General features: G+C 52.5%; 8 protein-coding genes and 1 pseudogene across 9 annotated transcripts, besides 1 other annotated feature; 4 read left to right on the top strand and 5 right to left on the bottom strand.

Annotated features, from left to right (window-relative positions):
* Window positions 1-432: 432 nt before the first annotated feature.
* Window positions 433-2154, top strand: NCS54_01023300 (MFS domain-containing protein; the record flags this gene model as incomplete). Its single annotated transcript, XM_053155549.1, has 6 exons — window positions 433-621; window positions 668-821; window positions 875-1026; window positions 1078-1253; window positions 1307-1546; window positions 1596-2154. The coding sequence occupies 6 exons, from the start codon at window positions 433-435 to the stop codon at window positions 2152-2154; spliced, it is 1470 nt and encodes a 489-aa protein (XP_053011524.1).
* Window positions 2155-2493: 339 nt separating this feature from the next.
* On the top strand, window positions 2494-4813 carry NCS54_01023200 (Fungal-trans domain-containing protein; the record flags this gene model as incomplete). Its single annotated transcript, XM_053155548.1, has 6 exons — window positions 2494-2558; window positions 2616-2630; window positions 2694-2727; window positions 2776-2849; window positions 2896-3846; window positions 3895-4813. 6 exons carry the CDS (start codon window positions 2494-2496, stop codon window positions 4811-4813), a joined length of 2058 nt encoding a protein of 685 aa, XP_053011523.1.
* A 691-nt stretch (window positions 4814-5504) lies between these two features.
* NCS54_01023100 (Hypothetical protein) lies at window positions 5505-6890 on the bottom strand (the record flags this gene model as incomplete). Its single annotated transcript, XM_053155547.1, has 1 exon — window positions 5505-6890. One exon carries the CDS (start codon window positions 6888-6890, stop codon window positions 5505-5507), a length of 1386 nt encoding a protein of 461 aa, XP_053011522.1.
* A 1438-nt stretch (window positions 6891-8328) lies between these two features.
* NCS54_01023000 lies at window positions 8329-9274 on the bottom strand (annotated as a pseudogene). Its single transcript has 2 exons — window positions 8955-9274; window positions 8329-8905 (listed from the first exon to the last, which is right to left on the bottom strand).
* Window positions 8329-9274: a sequence feature.
* Window positions 9275-10931: 1657 nt separating this feature from the next.
* Window positions 10932-11568, bottom strand: NCS54_01022900 (Rhodanese domain-containing protein; the record flags this gene model as incomplete). The annotated part of the gene is made up of 2 exons (XM_053155546.1): window positions 11388-11568; window positions 10932-11257 (listed from the first exon to the last, which is right to left on the bottom strand). Exons 1-2 carry the CDS (start codon window positions 11551-11553, stop codon window positions 10932-10934), a joined length of 492 nt encoding a protein of 163 aa, XP_053011521.1. The 5' UTR covers window positions 11554-11568.
* Window positions 11569-11894: 326 nt separating this feature from the next.
* NCS54_01022800 (Transcriptional adapter 2) lies at window positions 11895-13585 on the bottom strand (the record flags this gene model as incomplete). The annotated part of the gene is made up of 2 exons (XM_053155545.1): window positions 11895-13370; window positions 13493-13585. 2 exons carry the CDS (start codon window positions 13583-13585, stop codon window positions 11895-11897), a joined length of 1569 nt encoding a protein of 522 aa, XP_053011520.1.
* A 1433-nt stretch (window positions 13586-15018) lies between these two features.
* On the top strand, window positions 15019-16267 carry NCS54_01022700 (Galactose-1-phosphate uridylyltransferase; the record flags this gene model as incomplete). The annotated part of the gene is made up of 3 exons (XM_053155544.1): window positions 15019-15119; window positions 15169-15220; window positions 15272-16267. The coding sequence occupies 3 exons, from the start codon at window positions 15019-15021 to the stop codon at window positions 16265-16267; spliced, it is 1149 nt and encodes a 382-aa protein (XP_053011519.1).
* Window positions 16268-16400: 133 nt separating this feature from the next.
* NCS54_01022600 (Hypothetical protein) lies at window positions 16401-16964 on the bottom strand (the record flags this gene model as incomplete). The annotated part of the gene is made up of 2 exons (XM_053155543.1): window positions 16401-16850; window positions 16902-16964. The coding sequence occupies 2 exons, from the start codon at window positions 16962-16964 to the stop codon at window positions 16401-16403; spliced, it is 513 nt and encodes a 170-aa protein (XP_053011518.1).
* Window positions 16965-17279: 315 nt separating this feature from the next.
* Window positions 17280-18342, top strand: NCS54_01022500 (Very-long-chain 3-oxoacyl-CoA reductase; the record flags this gene model as incomplete). The annotated part of the gene is made up of 2 exons (XM_053155542.1): window positions 17280-17423; window positions 17482-18342. The coding sequence occupies 2 exons, from the start codon at window positions 17280-17282 to the stop codon at window positions 18340-18342; spliced, it is 1005 nt and encodes a 334-aa protein (XP_053011517.1).
* Window positions 18343-18739: the final 397 nt, after the last annotated feature.

Raw genomic sequence — 18739 nt, 5'->3', positions numbered from 1 at the left:
TATGCATTTCCTCCCTACAACAGCCCACATCCCAATTACCAATCAAACATCCCAATTCCTCAATCCCGCCACTTTAAATCCCTATTCCGTCGCCTCGTCCGACCATCAAGGCCACCTGTGGAGTCGATGCTACGGCGTTGGAGCGGGATAAGCTGACGGAATAGCGGGATAGCGGGATAACGGCGTAACCCTCGACGACGATCCATGTGTCCAACGACTTTACACCGTCCTTCTCCGCATTTTCCCCAGAGGGCTAGGATTTCTCCATGGGGCTGATGGTTTGAGTCTAAAGATGAACGATCTGGACCAGAGAGTGGTCTGGGAGTATATAGATGCAAACATGTCTTCTCATTTCCCCAGACTTCAAGGCACTTCTCCAGATTCATCTCCTGCCTCTTCCATCATCCCTCTATTGTACAATTCGGAATCATCATGGCTGCTACCGCTCGACTGTCCGCTTCTTCCAAGGACATGAAGCCCTCCGAGCTTGAGGCGATTCACGACGAAAAGATGCTCGAGCAAGACGAGCCAGTCAACCCTCGTGGTGACTACTCTGGTGCTGCTGCCAAAACAGATCCCGCCGAGATTGCCCTTGTTCGAAAGCTTGACAGAATGATCATGGTATGCCTCTCAAGAACAATTCATATTCAATTGCTAACAAGACAAGCCCATTCTCTGGGCCATGTACTTTCTCAACTACCTCGATCGAAATGCCCTGCCCCAAGCCCGATTGAACACCCTCGAAGAGGACCTGAACCTTAAAGGCGTCCAATACAACACTGCCATTTCGATCCTGTTTGTTGGCTATCTCCTGATGCAAGGTACGCTTGTTCATTCTTAGCATCAGCCAGAGTAGCAAGACTAACTCGCCCAGTCCCCTCCAACATGTTCATGACACGAACTCGCCCTTCCATTTATCTGTCTGTCTGCATGATCGGTTGGGCCACCGTCTCAGCTTGTACTGCACTTGTCAAGAATTACAGCGGTCTGATTGCTTGTCGATTCTTCCTGGGCTTTGTTGAAGCTGTAAGTATAGTCACCCAACTCAAGCTTCAATAACTAATTCGGTACCTTTAGCCTTTCTACCCCGGTGCTCTGTACTTGCTGTCGATTTACTACACACGAAAGGAACTCGCCACACGCATCTCGCTGCTGTATACCGGACAGGTTGTGAGCACAGGATGCTCGGGTCTCATCGCCGCAGCTACGTTTTCCACCCTCGACAAGGTCAAGGGGATTGCGGGCTGGCAATGGTATGTGATGCCTCCTCTAATAGCGGAATATCTGTAATAACCAAACACTACAGGCTTTTCATCATCGAAGGCTGCGTCACCGCCGTCGTCGCCTTGTTCGGTTTCCTCCTGCTCCCAGACGATCCCTCGCAGACCCGCTGGCTCACCCCTGAGGAGCGTGAGCTTTGCATCCAGAGAATCAAGCGAGACACCGTGGGCGGGCAGACTCGAGGCTCAACCTGGGAAGGCCTGAAGCAAGCCTGCAGCGATCCTCGCACTTGGCTCTTCTGTCTGATGCAGAATCTTCACATCAGGTTCGTGTGTTGAAATCTTGACCCGGGAATCAAACGCTGACCAACCTAGTGCTTGCTCTTTCAACAACTTCTTCCCTACTATCATCAGGTCCATGGGCTTCAAGTCCACCACTGCTCTTCTTCTTACCGCTCCTCCGTACTTTGTCTCTGGACTGCTCGGCATTCCGTTTGCCTGGTCTTCGGGTCATTTCAACGAGCGAACTTGGCACATCACAGCCGGTCTCTCCCTGGCAGTGGTTGGTTTTGTGATGTCTTGCGCCACCCTCGACCTAGCGACACGCTACACGGCGACATTCCTGTATGCCACGGGTGCTTACTCTGTTGGATCCGTCATCCTCGGTTGGGTGAGCAACACTCTCTCGCAAACTCCTGAGAAGAAGTCTGTTGCATATGCTCTCGTCAACGTCACGGCCAACTTGGCATACATCTACTGCGCCTACCTCTGGCCCAAGTCGGACGACCCTGTGTACAGAATGGGCTTCTCCAGCATGGTTGGATTTGCAGTGACTAGCATCATGTGTGCTTGGGCTATGAGGGTTTGGCTGATGCGACTCAACAAGAAGATTCAGAGGTCGGAGAACGAGGCGGTTGCCCTTTACGCCTACTAGACGTCTAAGATGGCCATGTCAAGCTTCTCCTGTTCTCCTGAGATCAAGTTAGCTGTGGTTTCTTGGTTGTAAAACAGAATCTTGGTTTACACCCGCCAGAATAGGATTTTGATTTAGTCTCATTCAACTCGTACAAGTAGGACTTACACAACTACCTTGGTTGCCCCTCTCAGGAGAGATCCAATGGTGCTTTAAACTTGCTAGAAACCTTGCTAATAATTCCACTTATGAGCGGTTCTCCAAATTTCGGCTAGTGTGACCCCGCATTGTGCCTGGCATGACCATTTCGTAATCTCGAACTGATCACCAGGTACAAACTGAATCTACACAACCTCTCTAATGACCTCGACCGTTGAAAGTGTTCCTTCGGATTCGCCTTCTGGCAGAGTTCCGGGTCAAGTATGGTAGGTTCAGACGACCCCAGAGATCAATGTTTACACATACTAACATAAATCATGCAGTGACCGATGTCGGCGGTATGGACCTTCTCCAACTCACCCAGCAATTCACTTGCATGGCCTCGACTAACGATTCCTCAGGAGAAAGATTAGATGCCATGGTCAAGACAATGATGTAAGGGAGAAGAATTTTTGCTTCAGGCCTCCTTTACTAACTTTTTAGTGCTCTCCCTGCCTTCAAGCAGGTGTTGTCTGCGTAACTACAGCCAAGCTGAAAAGGAATAGGAAACGGAAAAGGTGAGATATCTTCATGTCACTATTTCATTTCTCTAACTGGACGCAGCTTTTACGAAGCCGAGGGCATTGAGCAGCGTCGCCAGACACCCCCAGGCCATTCTCAACATCCTGCAGAGGCTTCGACCCCTATATCTCAAAATGTCGTCCCATCACAATCTATTACACTCCAGCAGACGAACCAAGCGCTGTCCCTGCCTGTTATAACCAACACTCCAGGGCACAGTAGCATAATGACCAGAACCCAGCCCGTCACGATAAAGTCAGCAAACGAGCCTGTGATCGGTCACATGGGGCGCCTTGTGGCAGATGATCGACAAGCTTCCATGTTTGGTGGCTCAACTACAGGCGTCCACTTCATCAGCCAGGCCGAGCAGCAGCTTCAACTTCTCCAGATGCACAAGGATGCATTCCCCAGCTGCGCTTACGGCTTATATCTACACAGTCCCTGGGGCTCTTCGGTTCAGAACCCTCTCACACCTGCAGTCTCGGACTTGGTCCGACAACTACCGCCAAACACGGTGGAGATTATAGAGGTTACCATTAACAGGTGGACGCCGCTGTATCCCATTGTTCACAAGTCATCAACGATAGATGCTATGCAGAGGCTACTTGGTTTTTACGAAGCCACCAGTTCTAGCATTATCATCCTGTATCAAATTCTTGGGCTGCTTGCCCTTGGAACAATTGGCCAGAGGGGAGACTGCACTCAACAGCACCATCACTTCATATGCCAGTCTGAGCGCTTCTACACCATGGCCACGGCTTTGCTAGACAGGGTGATTGATCAACCAAGTCTTCAAAGCCTACAGGGACTCGTCATCATGCAGATATACCTCCAACTATCTGGGCGCTATTCCACAGCCTCTCACATATCAGGGGTAGCAACGCGCTTGGCTCAGACTCTAGGTCTCCACCGCCATTCACATCGCTTCAAGTTTGATCCCCTCGAGACGGAACTGAGAAGACGGACTTGGTGGTGCCAATACTCACTAGACGCGTCAGTATCACACCTCTCTTGGAGTGCCTGTTGCTAATCGTGTTCCAGATTCTCGAGTGCCTATCATGGCATGCCTCGATTAATACGCGACCAAGATGTCGACACAGATCTTCCCACAAGTGTAGACCATGACCTTCTGTCACGAACACATGTCGAGTTTCCTCTGCCGGGAGAGAGGTCACAAGTTGATACCGCCATCAGCCTGTTCAAGCTCGCCCGCATCATCGGACGGACGCTTGAGGATCTCTACACCACTACCCGTCGCCGTGGCGGAGTGTCAAAGATCGCCCATCTGCAAGCCGAACTCAATATGTGGGAGAGGGTAGTCCTCGAGCCTGAGATGGACCCTGAACTGGCCACGCCGGTCGTCAACATGTCGCTCGAGGCAATATTCCTGAGGGTCGCGCACTGCGTCGCAACAATCCATGTTCATCGACCAGCTCTCTCTTTCACTGTCGCTGATGCGCAGTTTGTCCCATCACTCAAAGCCTGTGGTCAAGCTTCCGCCACCCTCGTTAGGCTATTGTCGGCTGGTCTAGCCATGATGGGAGCCGACAGCCAAGGTGCAGAGTATCCTGCTAGCGACTGGCCAGAAAGTCTTCTTGTGACGCTTCTCTACCCCAACGGAATACACATGCTCTGGCAATCAGGCTTAACGATACTCTTCGCTGGTTGGAAAGGGTATCCCGTGACAGTCGACCAGGACGAGAGCCTTATACAGTCGTGCATCGAGACGCTGCAACAGCTCCATACACACACGGATGATGTCGGGAACCATGTGGCTCAGTGTGCCGAAGTACTCGACTTGCTTCGCAGAAAGATATTCTCAGATCTTCAAGTGCCGCCTGATCTCGAGCAACTTCAGTGGAACGTATGGGATTGGCCGATGGCGTCTGCATTGGAACTTGCGAATATGTTGGATACGGCCCCGTTGGATTTAGACTTGAACCCAGAGAGATGGTTATAGACTTTCTTCGAGATTAATTTGAGTCTCGCGAGTCCTATCGAGTTATTGAGCATAGGCAGATGCAGTCATTTAGGCCCAAGCAATCCTCCTCCCGCATGACAATGTCCTGAGCAATCCGCTAGCTCCGGAGCACGTCGTAGTGAGGTTGAGGGTCGGGAGTACCGTGGAGGAAGGATTTCGATCAGGAAAACGAAGCGAGTTATGACGAGGCAATGCGTAACTTTTATTAAAAGGCCTCGACGTGTAGGTCATTCGTGTCGTGCACAGCAACGTGCTCGTACTGGCAGGCGGTTCATATCGTAAATGTTATAAAAGGTGGTGTTTCGATCATAAGTTTCGATTCAACCGTTTGAGTGAATAGAAGTGACAAGAAGAGAGGGCGTAAAATGGCATAAAGTAAACACCAGTCAAGTCAATCCCTAGAGCAGAACGTAAGAAGTGGCCAACGAAGACCAGGAACAAATCCCTCCATTCTCTTCAACGCCGACCAGATACCACAGAACTCCCGCGTAAGATCCATCCCATTCAGCAGTCCAGCCAGACTTCCGACAACGATACTTAAGCGTCGAGAAAATTTCAGCCCAAAGAAAGAATGGGAGGGTATCAGTGGAAACATCATAAAAACAAAAAGAACAAAACGGGCATCATCAAAGATCTAAATGCTGTAAGCGTGTCGTCGGTGGTGGAACGCTTATAGTTCATCTTCCCAATTGCCTTCCACTTCAATTGTCGTGCCCAGGGCCTCCCGACCCTGTCGAATCATGTCTTGTAGCTGCTTGTTGAAGGCGTTGATGCGCACATCTGTGTCCCGCTCCTCCATCTTACGACGGGCAGCGAGATGCTTGGCTTCAGCATCAAGTCGAGGGCTGGCTTCAACTGAAGCACGTGCCGAAGCTGTCGAGGCGTTGCTGTGGGAGCGGCGGTGGGACATGTTGCTTGGACTCGGAGATGGTGCCATCGTGTTTCGACGTCGGGTAGGTTGGGGAATCTTGCTCGGGGAAGGAGATCGAGTACCAGCGAAGGAGGCGGTTGATGCTGGAATCGGAGATGGCAACGAAGGTGAAGGGATGTGAGAGAGGCGGCTGGTAGGGCGACTGGCCGGTCGTCGCTGGGTCGGAGTCGATGCTGACGAGAATCGAGAGGCGGGCGTGCTGATGCGTCGACCGGTTGCCATCGATGGGCCCGTGTTTCGCGATCGAGGGGTCGGGCGATAGGAAGCACGTCGCGCTGGAGGGGTAGGTTTCGGCTGAGCTGGCTTATCGTCACTCACCAGAACCCAATTCCTACCAAGCTCATCCCGGTGATCAGTATGCCTCCGTTTCGCGGCCGGTCCGGTTGGCGTAGATGCTCCGCTGTTGATGGGATCCTCGGGGTACTCAGGCTGGTGGTTGAAGTAATCTCCCTGGGGAGGGAATTGACCTGGTAGGTGCTGGTTCTCATCTGCCTTCTCGTCGATTGAGGGTAGTTCCGGCAGTTCCTGTACCCTACCAGTCGATACCGAAAAGGCCTTACCGCCGCCGGCCTGGAAGCCTCGGAACGCACCAGCCTTGCAAAACTCCCACACACGCCCGACAACGCCGCCGAGGGTAGAGAATGCGAAGCTTCCCCAGCTCTGTGATGGCATCGGCTGCGGCGGGAGGTTGAAGAGCGGCGTGGGGCCGCCAATATTCTGGTCTATATCGTCATGAGCTCTCTTCGATCCGAGAGCTCTTCTATAATCCGAGTCCGAGTACATGCTCTCGCCGAGGATGCCGCTTTCGAAGGGACCGCTGCTTGGGGTGTCGAGCTGGCCGGCGAGCTGATAGCGCCTATCGCCACTTCTAGTCTGCGCGATAGGTGTACTGAAGAAGCCATTATGGTCGAGGTCGCCTTCCATGCGGATATCTTGCGATCGTGACATGTCATGGCGATTCCGCTTGCGCTTAGATGCGTGCACGTCATGACCGGCGCTGATGCGAGGGGCAGCGTATCCGAAGCTGGTACTCGAGCTGGGCGACATGGGCGGGCGAAACAGCCCAGGATGGACGCCTTCGCCGTGAAAAGCGCCGGGCATGTGGAAATGCGGAGGAACAGTCATTTCTCTTGAAAGGTAGGAATGCGGAAAGCGGGCGTCGTGCGCACACGCGCGCAAGGATCTGAGCGAGATGGAAGCTGTAAAAGAATAAACAGAAGCTCAGCGGCAGCCGAGACACATGTCAGGACTACGTCTTGGAGCGGGTCTGGGGTAAACTGAGCCGTAAAGTCGGAACGGTAATCGGGGATGAATTCGAGATCGAGCGCAATAGAGGATCGTTGTTTGAGCGACGAGACAAAGGGCGATGGTTGAGATCGCCTCGTGACTGGCTTTGTTTGGGGTCGGGTCTTGTGCCTCGTCCGTGTGCGGGTGGGTGGTGTTGACGAAGAGATGGCCTTCAGCGCATGTGGTTGAGGAGTTTGCCTTTTGGTTGCCTGGCTGCACGCAGCAACTCTAACCAAACCTTGGGTCCCGAAGAACGTGATCTGCCTGTACCTTTGGCGCTGTCCTGCACTGTAGGTACGTAGTATGATGCGATGAATGCAAGTAAGAAAGAGGCCTTGAAAGCGAGGCCCTTCTGCCGCTTGCCGCAGTCTTGTGACGTTCAGCGCCAAACAGCTTGCCGACTTGGTTGTTTTGTTTGACAGGGGGGTTTGCGGTTGGGGGGCCAGCGTCTTTGTCGATGGATGATTGGTGCAGCTCTTAAGCTGATTGCTTGCCTGGAGCTGCCGAGTTTCAATTTGCTACTGGAGGCTGCTGCAGGTGGTGTAAGATGGATGCAGGAAACAAAGACGGGAGTCGCAGTCGCAACCTGGAGAACGAGACGCAGGTATCGAGAGGCTGGGTTCTCTTCATTCCTCAACCTTGCCCCCTCCAGCCGACCTTTTTGCCTCTTTGCTCACCGCTGCCGAATAGTGCGTGGCTAGACAAAGCTTTGCTCTGCTTTAGCGAGTGCAGCTCCCCGGGCCAGCTCTGCACCCCTGCGTCGGCGGGTTCTCAGGGTTTTTGGTTGGGGATGGCGGGTGATGTTGGCCCACTCAGATCGGCAGGGTTTAGCTTTTTGACAAAGAACGGGGACAATGGATCAGGGGGAGTAGCCGCAGTTTTCATCTGGCGATTGATTTGATTCATTTCCACCAAGTGCTTCTGCATTGATTGTCCCAGGCGATCGCCGAAATGGAGGCTTCATCTGAGTCTAGAAAATGTGGATGATCGATTAGATAAGCATCCAGGCCCTTGGCATTGTTGCTCTCATCATTCATGGCAAAAGCGAAAAACCGGGCTATCTAATGCATGGTGCTATCTAAACACACTGTCGTTACTCTTGCTTGCTCATTAACCATGTTACTCATGCTGCGTGAACAGATGCCCTCTAAGGATCCGTACCATTCCCTTCCCTCCAGTCCAGACGCCATCATCCCTTGAAATCCCCAAAGGCCATTGGTATCATTCCAGCTCCTGTCTTGGTCCTCAAATTCAAAAAAGCCCAGGCACGAGAGGCTCAGCCACGAGAGCAGTAGTCATCCTGCTGACCTTTCCGCTCCGGCTTGACTCCTCCATCGACGCCCTGCTCTCCGTGGACGTGGGACTTGCTTCCCCAAAAGGCCTCCCGCTCCTTGAGGACCTCTTGACCCCAGGTCTTCATCTCGGGGAGTGTGATTCTGGTTGCGACGTATGCGAACTCGCCCAGATCAAGTTTGCCATCTCCACGCTTCTCGTATTCGACCATCTGCAGGAGCAGCTCCATCTTGTCCACATCGTGCACAAAGTGACTCTCAAGCGTCTTGGAGTCCTCATACTCTTGCCAGATGGCACGGATATCTTCGCCCGTTGTGCCGCCAGCGACATTTCGCAAAAGGTTCTTGGTCAAAAAGTCCATCGTCTCGGACTCGCGGCGGCTCTTCTCGGGCTTGGGAACGCCATCGACGGGGGTGATGTCACCGACGAGCAGCTCAGCCATGTCGTGAATCAAGCACATCTTCATGCATTTGGCAAGATCGAGCTTCGGGGCGAGGGACGGCGGGGCGAACATGGAAATCATGGACATGCGGTACATGTGGTCGGCGATGGATTCTCCCCTGGTGATGTCAGTAACCGTATAAGCAAAACATATCGCAGGCAAGTTACCTCTCAATGCCGAATCGCCGCCACCCTTCTCTCTTGGTCGTCTTGAGTCGCTCGAGAAGGTGGAAAAAGGCCAGCGGCGATTCAGACCCTTCAAGGGGGGCATCACCGGGGATCTTTTCGACTACCTTGCCGACCGTCCATGGCTCAGAGACCTGGATGACGGGCGTGTAGCCAAGGTCTGCGGCAACCTCAGCTGGACGGAGGTCCACGCGCCCATTCTGCTTGGTCTGCTCCGGCTGCGAGCCCATGTCTGCGGTAGGATGCGATAGATAGTGCGATCTCGGTGGCGGGGTAAAGTTGAGCTTGGTTCTGGTGAAGATCTGTGCGGATGGATCGGTTGAGGTGTTGCAGAAAGATAAGGGAGAAGTCAAGATAGAGAGTCTTAAGTAGTTGGTATGCACAACGCCCAATGGATGTCTGTTGGAAGACCCAGACAAACAACGCCGATAAAGAAACAATGGGAACGGAAGGAAAACAGGTGGGACAGCTAGCTGCAATCAACAAGACAAACAGGCTGGGACTAAAGAATCTTTAGTGGGAAGTGAAGCGAGGGGAGGTTTTGGACTCTCGCAGTCTCCTCTTCCAGTGCGACACCGGCCAATCGTCAGCCACTTAAAAAAAAAAAAAGCTCCAGGAGTTTGCGAATTGGTTGCGTCATAGTGGACAGGGGTTGGATCGTGAGGCTGTTCAGGGTAACAACACCACAATATTCACGGTGTAGGTCTACCTTGGAGTTGGCTCTACAATGCCCTTTAAATCCCACAGTGCTTGGTCTGAACACCAGCAGGATTTGTCATAATCAGCGTAAGTCCACATGTGGCCATTTTTCTGCATTTTTAGCTGTTGAAGGATGGGAAATTCTTGCCTGAATTAACCTCTAGCATTTTGCACAATCCTATCACTCATAAACACACCCTATTTCACCAAATTCTACCCTCGAAATTTCCAGCTTCATTAGATAGGCATTTATACGGTAGAAACTCTCCGTTTTCTTATTCTCAGGAAACTAACAACTTCATGGTGATTTGTGGATGTCTCCTTCGTTGTGACAGGCCGCTCCTTCCAGAGCCTTTAGGTACCTTGTCTTGTGGACCTGATGTATCTACAAACTCTCCAGATGGCCTTCGGTGAAAAGCAGCACCTTAAAAGCCCTGATAAAAAGTTAACCAACTTCTCTTTCTACTCCCCTGTAAAACTTTTTCCTCTATCAGCTTCTTGGATCTTCGCATCGACCCAGGGCAGCCAACAGCCATCCATCCTCACCACCACAGACCAGATATATCAGACATACTTCCAACCAGAGATTATCAAACCCGAGCCGAGATAAGATTATACGTTGTATTGCAGATTTTTTGAGATGTTGCCCGTCCCGATCGCCTCTCGGATGGTCGACTTCTCAACCAAATCAGTCATCAAGACGAGGGCTCGAACCAGAGGATTGGGTGCTGTCACCACCTCGGTCAGTATCAAGTCAGCGATAACGACTTTGGCGACAGCAAGGTCGAGAACAAGCAGGTGGAGGATAAGCTGGGCGAAGACAGCGCAACAAGAATCACAACTACCAGACCCTCCACCCCTGCTGCTTCCACCACCACCCCGACAGCGACGACGAGGACCACCGCCTTCACCATTTGCACTTCTGGTGCCGTCTCCATCATCATATTCGGCGCTGCTTTGGCAAGATCCGTGCCCTATACCGAACTCAACGGGGAAAGATAGCTGGTACTTGGGCAAGGGATATGTCTGGACTTTCCTTTTGCTCTTCTTCGCAGCCTCCCTTTCGGACCATCGTCATCGGAAGCAGCAGTCTTTGGCAAATCTGACATCATCACTTCAAATACTGAAGCCTGAGAACGACGCTGAGTGATAGCTGTCAGTATACTGGAGAGTTGGATAGAGGAATATACCCCGTTGTATTGAGATCCTGCTCAAAACTGCACCAAGCATCTCCAAACTCTGCGATTCGGATGTCGCTTCTCAGTAATTATCCCACAAATCCTTCACATACCCTTCCGTTAACCTCTCGTCCTCTCCATACAGCTCCTGCCACCCAGAGAAGCCTCTATCCAGCACAAACACCTCCTGTCCATCTGCTCCCTTCGGGTCTTCGCCCATGGAGCGCAACAGGCCGTCCCGCTCGCGGAGGTACTTGAGCGCGGCGCTGGGTCCTCGGACTTGGCTGAGGGCGCAGTGGAAGACGACCGTCTTCTTGTCCTTGAGGCGGCGCACGAGGGTCGCCATCATGGCATCGAGGGTGTGGGCGGGGATGTTGCTAGCACCCTTGATATGGCCGCCTATGTAGTCTGCAAAGCTTGTTAGTTGGGGTTGAGACTAAATGATCCAAGTTTGAACGTCTTGAGTGGAGTATGAAGATAGGTGATATGTGAATAAACTGAAGCTGCATCATGCTACGATGTTGCAAGGTAGACTCACCATCATCACGAACATCAATGATGGCAAACGTGGGGTCCGCAGCGTTCACCTCCTCGAGAATCTTCTCCGACAAGGACTTGGCCGATAGCCGCTTGAGGGTCGCAATGGTGGTCATCGTGCGAGCCTGGGAAAAGAAGGGTTTGCTGATGGACCTGAATAGCCTCATGGGCAACCAAAGTTGAACAAATCTGAGTTGTAGCTCATCAAGTCTTGACTCCTCTGAGAGGCCCGTCTCAACAGACGGGCTAATGCAACTGCCCCACCAAGGAAATCTGGCTTTGCCAGCCTGAGATGGCGGGGTTGCATCAACGAGCAACATAGCTTCAAGTTGACACTCACAGCCAAGAGAACGCACGTATTGGAACAATCATTGGATCTAGTCGTACGCTCATTAATATCTATACACAAAGTATACAGTACAGCGGCTTCAAACAAACAAGTCAAGGCATCGCAAAACGCCCCCAGTCCGGTCTTCAGGGTATTTCTCAGTAAAACAAAACAGCCAATTCACGCCTTGCCCACCCATCCCGAGTTGATAAAGAAATCGAAAATCCTCCCTCCCTTCTGCGAGTCTAACCTGCAGATCTCCTTGGCCTGCTTCTTCTTCAGAGTGCCGTTGGTCTTGAGCGCCTCCTTGAGGATCTGTTCCTTGATCATCAAGTACGGCTTTGGTTGCAGCCTAATCACTTCGCACAGTTTGGCTTCTTCAGGTGTGAGCAAATGCAAGTCTGGCGCATTGTCCTGGCTCAGCTGCAGGGGCTGTACCCCCGAGATGGGTTGCGCAGTGTACTTCTGCTTGGGTGGTACATGCCCATTGACGCCGTTCACACCGTTCACGCCGTTGACACCATTGGTCTGGCCATTCGTCAATGCCTTGCTGTCCCCGTTGACCTCGCCGTTGGGTGTCGGCGACGGCCGGATGGGCAGCTCTGGGGCGACAAGCAGGGCGGCTCCACTGGGAGGCTCGGGGGGAGGCTGCTTTGATCTCTGAGCAGACGCCAAGCGCTCGCGGTCCATGGATCCCATGGGAATCGACTTTTGGATGCGCGACGCCTTGTCCGCTTCGTACTTTTCACCACTCCGAAGATCGCCAATCCGGTTGTTCCGCCATTCCTGAAGCTGCGCGATGGCCTGTCTCAAGTTGAGCTCATCAATGAGACCCTGGTTGAGGTCCTCAAAGTCTTTGTGGTTCATCATTCGAGCAAATGGTTTGGCCTTCTGGAGCAGGTCCTTTTCTTCCTTTGTGCGCTTCTTCTCCAGCTTGGTGTTTTCCCGGTAATCGAGGAGATTGTGCTCAAAGATGACCTTTTTGCGTTCCACACGTTGCGTCAGTCGGCAGTTGTAAATGTCCATTACAGTCAGCTTGAGCTCCATCTCGGGCTCAAGCTCACCGGTCCTGGGATTCAGACCATCACCGGGGTCGAATTGCATAAGCTGGACAGCTTCCTCTGCCTCATTCGCGTATTCGGTCTCAAATTCCAAACGACCCGGCATGTAACCCTGGATTTCATGACAACTCGGTACACTAGCCGTGGGTTTCGTCTTGGGCTGAAGGGCTGGTGCATTTTTGGCTGCATCTCTTCGTTCTTCTATTCGCCTCTTTTTGCGCGATTGGAACTCTTCACGGGGAATCTCGTTGGCTAGCTCACAATCTTTCGGGGCGCATCGCTTCGGGAGCGGAAAACATGGTGAGTCGACATAGGTCTGGAGATAGTGGTCGCGGACTTCGTCCTTTTCTCGGAATCCACCAATATGATCGGCAATGTCGGACCATGAACCGAGACCGTATATCTCTGCACCTTCGAGAAGGAGTAATTCTTCATCGGCACCCCATTCCCGGTCGAAGATGGGAAACGAGTTTTGCTCAATGACACGAAAGGCATGGGTCGCGGGGTCATGAGCATTCCGGGCTTCTCCTTTGGCAAAACACGAGACGCAGAGGTCGAAATCACTACATGCTGCGTCGGCACATCTAATACGGACCTACACAGCAAGATTAGCCGCCTCCATCATGACATGACAGGTTTAGCCGGAATATCTCCGGGGCGCGTCTTCCACATCCCCGACAGCTACCAGGCAGCAGCCAAAGCAACAGGGAGGCTTACCGTAGATGTGATATCAGACGAACAAACGTCGCAGACGTATTTGACACCTCCTTCACTCCCTCTGGTGATGGTTTTCTTACGTATAACGCCCATCTCGCCGGTTGCGATGTCGGGCGGGGAGCTCGACGTTACCCCCCCTGTCGGATCGTGGTCGGGAGTTTGGGGCCACTCTGGGCGCGATGACGGTCCAAGGGAGGGTTAATGGTAATGCGCAAATGTTTAGGTTGATGATGCGACGCGAATTTTGATGGAAATGGGTGATTAGGGGTCGTGGTTGATGGAGCAAGTGATGGGTCGACTCGTCGCTTGGAGTTGCGATGTTGATTTCGGCGCTCTGGCTTGGTTGGTTGGATGGAGCCCAAACCCATGTCCCGCTGCTGAGCGTGCCGTATCCGCCTCCGCAGTGAGGTCACGTGCCGAGAATCCAGGCACGGACGCTTGAGAGTGAGCCACTGACGGATGCCGCTATTCCTAAAATGGATGGATGCCAAAAAGATGAACGAAGGGGAATTCGATGTTGCTCGATGTCATAGAACCTGGGTTTATTTGCAAGCAAATAAATCTTCTCAGACATAAGATAGTCAGTTTTGATTGAATTGAATGAAAAACATGGCCTCAAGACCGCTTTGCGTGTAGACGCATCGAGGCAAGTATGCTGCCATCTCCAGATCTATGGGCAGCGCAAATTATATCCAGCTCGTTACCTACCTGTATTTAGCAGCCATTCAGTGACCTACTGCGGTATCTCGGACTATATCGTTCATTGCACATGGTATGACCCAATTCAACCCCAAATTTGTAGTACCACTAATGGGGCATAGCTCCTTGATGTTATCTCGCACACAGGTCGGGGATTCATTCGGGGCTTCATTCGGCTGACGCAGGACAGCCTAATACTCATGGGGATACTTTAGATGGATTTAAAGCGTTCTCTCTTTTGCAAATCCGACTACAGAATGAGGCTAACGCCTCCCCCAACATTTAGATCATCGTTGATGCTACTGGACAGTTGCAAAGAATAACAACGTTCCAGTATGTGGAACGCCATTGGGCTAGTGATGTGGTGGGGGTTTGAGAAGCTTGATCGCGGGGTCATTGGGGGTCGCCCACTCCTCGTAAATCTCGAGCCCAAGCAACCTTGCAGGAAGGATGAAGTCGTTCTTGTTCAACAGTCTAGCATATAGAGCACTTTAAGATTTAGCATACGCATATCAAGAAAATCACCGGATGATGTTTGTGTACGGAGATCGTGGCAAATATCCAAGCACATGCTGTTCCCCTCGCTGGAAGCTTCGCCGAGAGCGCGGCCGAGGGATCCATTCAGATGACGGCGGTACCTTTGAGTGCCACCGGGCCAGGCGTTGAACCGCGCCATTCACAATCTCCAGAAGCTCTGAGAGTCATTTTCTTCCCTGCCTCACCGATTTCACCTTAAACCTCAGACCGTACATAACACTGAACCTCTTGGCTCATCACTGAAGAAAATCTCATTGTTGTGCTGTTGTTGAAACTCCCACCACGCCATCATGCCTGATCAGATCCTCGACGACATATCTCACCGCAGGTATAATCCACTGACGGATTCCTGGCTTCTTGTGTCTCCCCACCGGACGAAGCGGCCCTGGCAGTGAGTTATTCCCTCTTTCACCTCAGAAGCTTGTTCTAATATTTCGTAGGGGCCAGCAAGAGGCTGCTGTCGCAGGCTCACTTCCTGAATATGATCCTAAGGTGCGCTCATGACACCTCGTCTAGTCAAACATGATCTGACCATCCATTCAGTGCTATCTTTGCCCAGGAAACACACGCGCTGCTGGAGGCCAAAACCCAGCTTACGACACGACCTTTGCCTTTGTCAACGATTACAGCGCTGTAAAGGCGGAACAGCCAGACTACGAAGGCGAGTCCTCGTCAGATGACCTGGAATCTCTGCTCCTGCGGGCGCAGGGAGTCAAGGGCGTCTGTTATGTTATCACCTTCTCCCCAAAGCATCATGTCACGTTGGCCGACATGACGCCCAAAGAGATCGTGCCTGTTATCGAGCATTGGACTCGCATTTACGCCAACCACCTGGCGGCATCCAGCCCGCTCGCGGCGGAGGCCGAGAAGCTGACCATCTCCATGCCCAAGGATGCCGCTCCTATCCCAGAGGAGGAGTATCGCTACATGCAAATCTTTGAGAACAAGGGCGCAGCTATGGGCTGCTCGAACCCCCACCCTCATTGTCAGGTCTGGACAACTTCTACTTTGCCAGAGGAGCCTGGTAAGGAGCTGGTGCAGATGACCAAGTACCGAGCTCAACACGAGGGCCGACATCTCCTGGGTGATTATGTCAAGCTGGAGTTGGAAAAGGAGGAGCGCGTTGTCTGGCAGAACGAGGGCTTTGTCATCGTCTGCCCTTGGTGGGCTGTCTGGCCTTTCGAAGTCCTCATCCTTCCAAAGCGACACATCCGAGCCCTCGTCGACTTTAAGCCTGAGGAACGGCTCCAGTTTGCTGAGGCGATCCAAGAGGTAAGCCGAAGATACGACAACCTTTTTGAGTGCAACTTCCCCTACAGCTCTGGACTTCACCAGGCCCCTCTCAGCGGGACGCCAGAGGAGGTGGAAAACGCCTACTTCCATATGCACTTTTACCCACCTCTGCTGCGCTCGGCCACGGTCAAAAAGTTCCTCGTCGGCTACGAACTCATGGCTGAGCCGCAGCGTGACATTACGCCTGAGCAGGCCACGGTCCGCCTGCGCAACTGCGGAGGAGAGCTGTATCGAAAGAATCTCTAGGCTTGAGGGTCATCAGTTAATCCCAAACAATTTCGCTCTCTATTTTGTCTATAGACCGTATGGTGTAACCTTTTCGGGCTGCAACCATCATATTTACCCTATATATAGATCTTGTCTATACACATTGTCGCATCTAGTTGAGCGTAACGTAGTGGTCACGAACAAGGGGCATCCAGATCAAGGAGAGAGAAGCCAGAGTGAAGGGGAAGATCTGGGGCAGACCAAAGGTCATGCTCTTGAAGACGAAGAGCTCGCTAGCAAAGTGTCCCAGCGCAACCACATAGGTCCAGTACGCAATGGTGTAGACGGGGCCAATGTGTAGGTTGTAGGCCGCGTAGCATCTCACGATGCAGGTGATGAGGGTCCAGGTACCAAACAGCCTGCCCGCGAGAGGGGTCATCTGGTCGGTGGCCTTGGGGTCATTCTGGGCTGACACAAGCTTGTTGACCGAGTCCTCGGGCTCGAACGTGGCCGTCTTGGGTGGCAGCTTCGCGTTTCGGATGAATCGACCGTTGTAGACTCGGCGGGAAAAGTGTAGGGTCGCATACGTCTGTAGCGAGTTGCCAATGGAGATGAGAGAGAGCTGTAGCGGTCAATTGAGTGCCAGCCGATTAAAGGGAGAGTAGGGACTTACGATAAGCATGTGATAGGGCAGAATGCCCTTTGCCTCGGGAAGAATAGACTTGAGAAGATCCATTGCCACTAAGTCGAATGCAAAATACTCAACAATTGCACTTGTGCGGTCTTAAATTGGCCACAGATTGCGCTGATGTCTTTGAAAGTGCAGGATGGTGAGATCGGCTCTGGGCTTTTTGGTGGGAGGGACCTGTAAATCGGCGACCGCGGGACGGAAGAAAGCTTGGGCCACCTCAACAACGTCAGGGGTAATTAATTGTTCCTGGCGGGCCAAGAGCCGAGGGGTTGCAGATCTTGAGAGCCTTGATTGAGGAGCTGTCCTTTTCCCTCTGACAACCTATTCCTTCGAGTTGCGACCGTTTGAATATTCGTCAAAATGGACGCCATTTCTGATTTCTTTCAGCGCGTGCCGCAGCCTCTTCAGTGGAGTCTTGCTGGTATTGGTGCCCTCGTGCTCGGCTCCAAGCTGTTGAGCTATCTCCAGCTCGTCCTCAGCGCCTTCGTTCTGGGAGGCACCAACGTATGTGGCCATGATATCCATGCTGGAGTAACCTAGTAGCTAATTCTGTTTTCTGCAGCTCCGAAAGTATGGCAAGCCTGGCACCTGGGCTGTCGTGACCGGCGCCTCTGATGGCCTGGGCAAGGAGTACGCTCTTCAGCTCGCCGCTAAGGGCTTCAACCTCGTCCTCGTTTCCCGAACTCTGTCGAAGCTAGAGTCTCTGGCTGCCGAGATCCAGGAAAAGTTCCCCGGAAAGGGCCTTGAGATTAAGAGCCTTGCCATGGATTTCTCCCAGAACAACGACGCCGACTACGAGCGCCTGGCCGAGCTTATCCAAGGTCTGGACGTTGGTATCTTGATCAACAATGTCGGCCAGAGCCATAGCATTCCCGTTTCCTTCCTGGAGACTGCGAAGGAGGAGCTCCAGAACATCATCACTATCAACTGTATCGGCACACTTCGGGTTACCCAGACTGTCGCTCCTATCTTGAAGCAGCGAAAGCGTGGCCTTATTCTGACCATGGGCTCTTTCGGCGGCTGGACTCCTACACCCTACCTGGCCACCTACTCTGGTAGCAAGGCTTTCCTTCAGCAGTGGAGCAACGCCCTGTCTTCGGAGCTTGCTGATGACAACGTCGATGTTTACCTTGTTCTGAGCCATCTCGTCACCACGGCCATGAGCAAGGTCCGCCGCCCCAGTCTGCTTGTCCCCAATGCTCGCAACTTTGTCAAGGCCGCACTTGGAAAGGTTGGCCTGGGTGGCTACCAGACTGCCCCCAACACCTACACACCTTGGTGGAGCCACTCCTTTATGCTCTGGCTGATTGAGAACGTTCCTGGTGTCAACAGCCCCATCACCATTTACTACAATAAGAAGATGCACGTGGACATCCGACGGAGGGCTCTGCGCAAGGCGGCTCGGGAGGCTAAGAAGCAGTAATTGGGATGGCCAAGGATGGGATACTTGGGAAGGATAGGCGCAGTGGATGAACAAAACACGTGGAATTAAAAGGAGGAATGTGGCAGGAAGTAGAGGCAGTAGAGAAAGTAATCATGAAGGATGTGAAAACACGGTTTGTGTGATGAAGAATCTCTGTCACTGAATCTCCCTACATAACACCAACTTCACCGAGTCCTATCAAGATGACCGGCGATCGGTTGTGTCTCGGACGTGAAACGCAGAAAGAAAGAATACCAGCAACTTTTGCCTGATTTCTTTCACAAAATTGTGCCTTGCTTCTAGAATCTTTGTCCACTCATGACGCGTAGCATCGTGGTTGCTGGTCCCAAGTCTCAGCCTTGCGCCCAAATGGTCCTAGCGCCAAAGCCCCCAGTCG

This window comes from Fusarium falciforme, chromosome 8, assembly GCF_026873545.1.
Source record: "Fusarium falciforme chromosome 8, complete sequence".
In the NCBI taxonomy this organism is placed as follows: Eukaryota; Fungi; Ascomycota; class Sordariomycetes; order Hypocreales; family Nectriaceae; genus Fusarium; species Fusarium falciforme.
The sequence above is the reverse complement of the archived record's forward strand: the minus strand, read 5'-3'. Positions and strand labels throughout refer to the sequence as shown.